This window comes from Pyxicephalus adspersus, chromosome 1 (genome assembly GCF_032062135.1).
Source record: "Pyxicephalus adspersus chromosome 1, UCB_Pads_2.0, whole genome shotgun sequence".
NCBI classification, from domain to species: Eukaryota; Metazoa; Chordata; class Amphibia; order Anura; family Pyxicephalidae; genus Pyxicephalus; species Pyxicephalus adspersus.
The window spans coordinates 90,820,687-90,829,701 of NC_092858.1; the positions used below are offsets into that span (position 1 = coordinate 90,820,687).

Sequence of the window (9,015 nt, forward strand, 5' to 3'; positions counted from 1 at the left end):
ATAATATGTTTTATTTAGAACATAACAAACTAATGGAATCCACATACCCTCTTCTTCTGAGATACCACCATGCTCCATCCACACGACCCCCTCTGCATCCATGCTGGTTTTTGGTGTCACAAGAAATGAGATTTTGAGGGGACAGAGCAGGTGTCATGTGACCCATGGATTGAATTGAAAGTCTATCAGAGGCAACACCTGAAGAAAGAAAAGAATTAATGCAAGGTCTTTTAATTAGCACATTTAAAGTGCCACCTATTATTGTATTTCTTTGATACTGACTAGTAAAACCTTTAATCTAGACTCGTATTATCAAAAGCATCTACAGAATGTTCTTGGAATGTCCTTGTAATTTTATTTATTGCTTGTATTTTTTCAGGATTGCCTGAAGATGTCACAATTCCCCTTTCTCTTTATAATCTAAAGAACTACATAGATATCATGCAGTTAGGGACTATCTGAAACACTAAACTATGAAAGTCAAGTGTGTGCAATATTTGATCCAATTTCACACAAAAATGTTGTCACATTTGCATACTCTGTTCAGCTTTGTCTAAACTTTCTCTAACATTAAAGCTAACATAGAAATCTTTAGTACTGTAAATAAAGGAAATACAATTAATAAAAGTCCTCTGCTAAGCACAATTTGTATCTAATATAGCTGAATAACATAATATTACTACAATGTAATAAAAAAACATGCTTTTCTTGAAAACTCTCTAAATGCTTATGTCAGCAGACTGCATAGTACTGGGCAAGAATTGCAATAGTCTAGTTTAATATTGTCCAAATACCAACTTGACCATATGCCCATGATTTATTTAACCTGATTTGCAAATGAAGTAATTAATTGAGATGTGTTAAAATTGAGCTGTATACCTGCAGTGGAGAACGCCCAGGAACCAGCACAATTGCCTTGATCAAGTGGCTCATGAATCATACCTGGCCACTTATCTGCGGCATTAAAATAAGTTGGAAGAACATCATTGTCCATGTTTACCTACATAGGGGAGATTTTATTAGTCAGTACAGCATGACAGAGAATGGAGAAAATTGGCCTAGACACCGACATTAGGAAATACACATCACACACATTTTATGAATCACAATTTTGGCCCTTCTAGAGACACAAAAATGTCTTCAATTTGCCACTCATAAGCAATCTATAATAATACATGGACTTCCCTGTTCTATAACATCCAAAAAACAAAACAATACATCAGCCAGATATGTGATTAGCATAATTTATAATGTATCATTACAAATAAGAGTGGTATGGTATGTAAGATATAGGTAACCACCCCTTAATGCTACCACTTAATATAAAGAAATACTGAGCACAACAGGTGCCCGCACCACATCCATAACCTCCTGCGACCTCTTGCACAAGTTGGTTCCCAACTGTATCCTTTCAGTTGAATGGCAGTTGAAAGCACTGCAAGTCTAAAATTAGCCTAATTTTATGAGTTGTTTTCAAAATATGTTGTTTAACTATAATTAAGCTTGCTTAAACTACCCATAATCTCCCACCCACTGCTTGTAAAACCAATAATGGAAGAATAGAGGTTTCTCTCCAGAAATACTTTCTAGCAACACAGGGGCCTCAGCAGTACAGCTGCATAATAATCTACCAATGTAGTAGGAACATTTAGTAAATGATTAGCATCAGTTAGCTTGGTCTGTTTGTTATGAATCCATTGTAAACCTTGTTGTGTCAGTTAATGTAGAATGGCACAGATTTTACTTATTCTGTTTCCTTTAATGTGCTCACCAAAGGGACTACTGTATAATACTTCTTACATAGATACAGTGTCATACACTGTTACAAACCTTCAACAAGCCTTCTATATACATTTGCTGCATAACATATTTCAAAGTACGTTACGGACAACTTTATTTAGCATCATTTATTTTTTAACATGCCCCTTCAATATGTCATTTTTTTATTTTTAGCCTCAAAACAGATACTTTTTTGCTTCGATCTTCAAAAAAATGTGAACTATTTAATAGTGACGTACATGCTGGGAAACAGTCAAAAAATTCCTAAATAGGCAGAGTGTCTCAAGCATTATAGGGTTTAATCCTATGGGTTCTGACCAAACTCACTTGTCTCATCACAAGGAATTTTCCAGTGTCTTGGGTCCCTGGTTAGTCCCACCCTCCTTTTCTTTCCTCTATTGGCAGCATGGTAAAAAGACGAGTGTTCTCTCAGTAGCTTGTAATGATTTTTCTCTGTCTATTACTCTTTATTCTAAGTGGAGTGGGACTTCCTGAGTGGAAGTTGCCTTAAAAAGCTGCCTTTATCACACTTGCATCGTGCTTCCTTGTAAAGGCCTGCCAAAAATCACACACTGACCCTATGACTAAAGGAGGGAGAATCTCTGCATTCCAGAACATGTTAACATACTAATTCTTTGTGGCAGGACAGCAATACATTCCACTAATGCTTCCGAAAGTGGACCTGCCTAACGAAACCCAATATTATTCTACAAATACATGGAAATTGTTCTATATGGTTCCCTAGCACCAAGTTGCTGTTTTATCTCTATTTTCACATGTACTGTGTACTAATCCATTTTCCACAAAAATATATTTCATCCAGAAATGGGCAGCTAGTTCATTTTTAGGGGATTGAATATGCACCATTTATCTCCCCAAAGGGACATTATTACTTTTAACAGCTTTGACACCAACTACATAAAATGGACAAAACTTTTAGTTGTAACAGTAAATAGTACGCTAATATATGCTGTCAATGATACCAGTTCCTAATAATGGTATAAATTGGTATTAGTTCCTATAAAATGGTATTAGTTCCTAATAATGGTATAAAAGAAGTTTAAGTAACACCCAGTGACCAGATGGAAGTAATGATACTGATAGTATTTACCAGGTTAAAACATATACAGAAACCTTGCTTAGGCCACGAAACGAGAACCTGTAGCTGGACATCATTAGCATTTGGTTGCTTTGCCCTATAAATAGTAAAACCAAAAACAGTGTACTTACGTGCATCTCATTCATATTCATCACTGAAGAAGAAGGCTTTGTGGTTCCTAGTCGATACTGGATACCTTCATCCAACGTCATACCCCAAAACTGACTGTAGTTCCCAGCATTCCAGCTAAGAAGTAGGTAAAAAAGGGACCATTTATAATCAGAAATATTATGGTCCCCAGTGATAAATGAATTAGTGTTGCATGCACAATAGCTAATTTTAATTGTCTTACCCATATGAGCCTCGGTTTACGGCATCAATAATTCTTGGATTGATAAGACATGGATTCTGCTCACACTGCCATTTACCGTCAGTATTGCATGTGCTGGAATAAAACAGAAACTAAATATTAATGTGTTAAAACGAGGCATAATTGTTGATAATATTTATTTTATGATTTAAAGCTATCCTATAAGGGAAAATACTTGACTTGTCCTCTTGGAATTATAGGGCTTGCAGATAGGACCTGTTCACCAGGACCTCTGTACAGAATTCTCTTGGGTCTAATACAGACAAATCAGTCTATAAACATTTAAAATTATTTGTTAAAAAAAGCATAAAGCATCTATCTGCAGGAAGGAAATGCTTCCTCTTATAAGCATTGGCAAAAACAGAAATAAAGTATAATGAAAGCCAAAACTTTTTTTAAGTTTCGAAGTGAGTAAGGAATTCCAAAAATCCCTCATCAGGTTTTTGTTATGTGTGTCCGATAGAGGATATTTCTGTCTTTCAAGGATCACTCCAAATTAAGGAAAATACTTTTGTGTCTTCCTGTTCCAATGACAGCTCAACATTTTAGTCCTGGTAAAATCAGTCACCAGGATCTAAAGTAACAGTTAGTCTTCACAGCTAGGACACATACAGCAATAAAAACCTTTGAGTTTTTAACCCTTTTCTGATCTATCCGAGATGAAAAAAATGGAAGTAGATTGTGTGGACACTTTAAATCCATATGAGGTTGGATACAAGGTAGACAAGGTATTGCAAAAAAACCAAAAAGGGTGGATTATATAAACACACAAAACACCCTATATGGAGAAATATGTTGGGCTTGCAGATTTACTGAATGCAGATATAGTATATATAAGGGTCATCAATTCTTCATTTTAAACTAGATATGTAAATGTAAATATATTTTTATATATAATATGAATTTTTACTAACAGTACAAATGATATAGGTAAAAAGGTTGTGGACAGGCTTAAAAAGTAAGCAAAAGTTAGGGGCCTATTACTAAAGAAGTGGTGATCAGATAACAGCCCCTTCTATGTTTGCAGTTTTTTTCTGTCATGTTTAAAACATCAGAAGTAAAATACATTTTTTATGGCATTTATTGATTAATTTCTGTGCTGTAATTTACCAAAATTGGTGATCAGAAGTTCCATTATTTTTCTTCTAGCCTCAGTCTTCACTAAAAATGGTGATCAGGCTGTTTGAATCAAACTCAATCTGTTTGCCAGTTTGGCTCATGGCATTCCCCACTTTAAAAGTGCTGAACACTTGCTGGAGGATTATTAGGTAGCAACAGTCTGATTGACACTTTATAAAAATGGTGATTGGCATCTTTCAAGAGTGAATGTTGCAAACTTTTGGTGAACCTGCTAAAATAAATGGCAATCTTTTCAGCTAATTACCATATTTATGATTAAGACAAGCTTGAAAATGGTGTTATTTGTATGTAAATGTTACCAATCTTCTGACACAAAGCCTGTTTATCTACTTTTACATAGGCCCCAGAGTGTGTATGAGGATTAACTCCCCAGCAGTCTTAGGAAGAGAATGACTAGAAATGAGACTTGTGCTGTGCACCCAGCATTCATAATGACATTGGGCAGCTCTTGAAACGTTTATTTCATCTGATAAAGATATGACCATGTATAGTCATATTAAAGACTTGACCAAGAGGAAGAATAAATCAGAGTAAAGCAGACATGGAAAAGGTGAGCCGAGGGAGAGGGTTCCTGGTATCTGGGCTAACAGACGGCAAGTGACCTACTTATGCAGGTGCTCAAAGGAGATAGAATGCAGTCTCATCTGTACTAGCCATTATGTCTGGAGCCCATAGGTATGCACAAATTAAAACATAAAGGTATATATATTGTTATAAAGATATGCTTTAGGACAGTACTGGCAGTTATGTAAGTACAGCACTGATATAAATATTTTATTTTCTGCCTTATTGTTGAATCATTGTACTATGCACACTAACACTTTTCATAAGTAATTCTGCACCATTCCCTTTGCTGTATATACAGTCATCTGTATGTACACAAGCATTCAAGTTTATTAGGTGTACATACTGTGACTTAGTGCCCCAAGAACAAACAATGAAAAGGAAGCAACCCTGGGCTGTGTTAATGATGAGCTGTGTGTATAGTCCTGTATGTAAAGTAACAAAGGCATGATAAGCTTGCATGCAGACATTTGGTTATGCATTAAACAAATTCCAAGGTTTAGGGATTATGAACTGTTCTGCGTTATGCGTTCGAAGACTTCAGCTTCCTTTTAAGGCTGCAAGCAGAAGTCTAAGTTTAGCTAAAGCATTATCCTGGGAACCTCATTTTTCAATCTGTGATAAGTTTTTTTCTGACTTGCTCACAGCATGAAAATGACTGATATCTGATGATTGACTCGAATATGTAATACATCACAGATCATAGTCCTGAAACCTAACATTGCTTTTGCATTTGCAAAAAAGACACCAATGTTGTGAGACAAGAAAAGAGATTTTTGGGAAAAGCGAACAGATGGGGCACTTATTGTCTAGTGTACAATAAAGCTCTATACATACGTTATATTTTCATTTATCATAAACAATTGTGATTACCTTGGGTGAAAATCTAGCATCCGTATAGTTGTGCCACGACACTGCTTGGAGCTCCGCCATGGCAGATTGCTAAATGGCCAAAGGCTAACAACCACTGGTGTTAGACTATTACAGCCCCCATCCCTTTTCTTTACAAATCTGAATCAGGCTGATTGGTTGTAACTAACCAATGTGTCTGTTAAGCTACGTACACATTTCCAATTATTATCGTTGGAAAACGAACGACGAACGATCCTGCACGATATCTACGAACGATCGTATAGCACCGATCCTGCACATAGAGATAACGACACGATCGTTCGCAGATATTGTACACACAATAGATACGATCGTTTGAGCGATAGAGGAACTATGTGCACGACAGGAAAGTGAACGAACGTTCGTTCATTACGCATGCTCAGACCATGGACGATCAACGAACGACCGTACACACGAACGATGTTCAACGATCGTTGTCCAATCCGATCCGCCGGTCCGGTCGTTCGTTTCCAACGACTTTCCTCGTTCGTCGGCGTCGTTGGTTACTTTTTTTACGAACGATTTTTGCCCAATCGATCGTTCCTCGTTCGTTTTGAACGATAAAAATTGGAAGTGTGTACGCACCTTAACTGTCTGCCAAAACAATCACTATCGATCATTTCAAGTGACAATTATTGAGCCTCTGTACAGGCCTCAACTTAGCTGATAGATGAACCCTGCAAGGCGTCAATGTCATTCTGATTGCTTTGAGGAACAGGTACGCTTTCTATGTTCTAATTTTCATAAATAACCCCAAATCACAACAGGGTCATGATCAAAGTAATATTTAAAAACTACATGGGTTTCTGTTTGCCTCCTTGTGGCTATTATGGCAGCCTAGATACACCCATATTCGCCCATTGTTGATTACACACTCTTGTCCCTCTATATAGTTTTTACAGAGAGATGTTTGAGGACAGGTATGTTTCCTGCTTCCTTCCCAGATGGTATGATTTATATGCAGTTAGTTGGATGCATTGGGGCTTACAAAGATTCTTAATAGGTTCAAATATTCTACCTTGTATATTGAGAAGGTGGGCATGTCCTGCCCTTCCTCTCTGCCTCCCCCAGGGGGTGTCTCCATTGTACCAGATGATATGCAATTGGGATATAATATTTATGATGTTGCTTGTGTACCCCCATCTTTTTTCATTTTTTTCTGTAGAATTCTCATTTTATTTTTGTTATTTTATTGAAAAACAGATTTTAAAAAAAAACTACATGTCATGGGAAAATATAAGGAACAGTGTATGCATGCACCTTTTTTTAGTATGTCAAAACTCCTTCAAAGTGTATCAAGCAGTGCACTACGGTGTATTGATACACATTTCTGTGGACAATATTTACATGCACGGTTGTCATAGTAAGGGCAGGGTCCGGTAGGGCAGGCAATGGACCCACTTGTCATTGAGAGCAGTTGATACCAAGGACCATATAACCAATATAGAGGTTTCCGAAAGGCACAGGTGAGTAAAGATTACTCATGCAGTTTCAAATGTTATATGAAATGACACTTACTGGCAGGGCCTATGTCAGTATGCTTTTTATGGCATTACCATAGAAGGGTCCTTTTCAAAAAACACAATCAGAGAACATGCTTCCTCACATGGTAGTTTCTATCTCAAACCGCACACACATGTCATTTCCATGGAACAGTCTCACAAAATACTCCCACAATAAATCACTCTCCCAGAACACTACCTCATATCCCACTTCTATGTGACATTCCCAGAGTACAGTCCCTTTCACAGAATACCCTCTTTTAACATGTGCCAGTTCTATGACATTCTTTCTGTCTCTCTCACACATGGCATTGACAAAGTATAGTTTATGTCATTGAACATTCTCATTTGGCACATTTTCTGATATGACATTTTACAGTCCAGTCCCCCCTCACAATACAATGCTTCTTTCAATTATCGTTCTCACACACAAGTCTTTCTCACTCTCCCTCACACAGAGTAGCCTTTCTCCTTTGACACTCTCTTTATCTGTGTCCTTACCTAATCTTCTGTATCCAGTTGTCTTTTATTGCCTACAATAAAGCGGTAATCAGTAAAAACTTGTAAAGCAGAGTGTAATGTTTGTGAGTAATGGGAGTAGTAATGACTGCAATTTGCTTCTTATAGGCCTGTGCTGACAGGCTTTTTTATGCATTTCTATACAATAGAAATGGGAATGCAATACCTGCTTGAAGTAGGTCAAAAGAGGTCAACTGCAAGCCAAATGCAGCTGTAAGCTCTAATGACCCAGAAGCATCTGAACTTGATGTCAAACTGATGCCATTGACACAGGGTGTTAAAATGACACTGTCATGTGCAAAGTATGGGGGCTGCCATTGCAGGCCTCCTGACTACAAGTATGGCTTTATGTCTGGCTGTGTCTGACTTTAGTTGAATTAAGTCACAGTTCAAAAAAGTTGTAATTAGGGAGGAGCGAGAATGCCTCGCGAAAATTTCCTCAAACTTCAGATGGTTTCGCAAAATTTTGGCGAACTGATTTCGCGAAACCTTCGGAAGATCTAGGAAATTTTAACAGGAGGATTCACAGGGAACCCCCCTGTTTGTGATCCCCGGGGCACTAGAGGTTAATTAACCTCTAGTCCCAGGGATATTCTCAATGAATGCGGCCCGAGAAGGTTGAAGTTGTGTGATCCTGGCAGAAATATCTGACTAAAGATCATCAGCATCTCTAACCAGGCCCTTTGAAAACCTTCAGCCAAAGTTTTAACAACTACCGTGTTTCCCCGATTTTAAGTCATCCCCAATAAATAAGCCACCCCCGATTTTTGAAAAAATATTTTAAATAAGACACTCACCCATGAATAAGACATCCCCCGATATCCGATCCTGTGTGTGTCTCCTTGATGCTGGCTGCAGCGTGTCTCCTCCTGGCTGCAGTGCAGAGTGAAACTGAAAGTAACAAGCCGGCATTCTGCACCAGGAAGCAAGCTGCTGATCCCTACCCTAACGGAGATCCCTACACTTAATTACCGGTAAGTGAACAGAAGGGGACAATCAATGGCATAGAGTGATCAGAAGGGGACAGTCATTACATAGAGTGATCAGAAGGGGACAGTCATTGCATAGAGTGATCAGAAGGGGACAATCAATGGCATAGAGTGATCAGAAGGGGACAGTCATTGCATAGAGTGATCAGAAGGGGACAATCA

The 9,015-nt window shown here is 37.9% G+C and overlaps 1 protein-coding gene across 1 annotated transcript in view; it reads right to left on the reverse strand.

Annotated features, from left to right (window-relative positions):
- TINAGL1 (tubulointerstitial nephritis antigen like 1) overlaps positions 1-9,015 on the reverse strand; it is a 30,712-nt gene that overhangs the window by 6,817 nt on the left and 14,880 nt on the right. Inside the window, exons 4-7 of the mRNA XM_072418687.1 lie at positions 3,231-3,323; positions 3,010-3,124; positions 880-1,000; positions 48-198 (exon numbers count right to left, since the gene is read on the reverse strand). Coding sequence (XP_072274788.1) covers positions 48-198; positions 880-1,000; positions 3,010-3,124; positions 3,231-3,323 — 480 coding nt within the window. The remainder of the gene's footprint in view (positions 1-47; positions 199-879; positions 1,001-3,009; positions 3,125-3,230; positions 3,324-9,015) is intronic.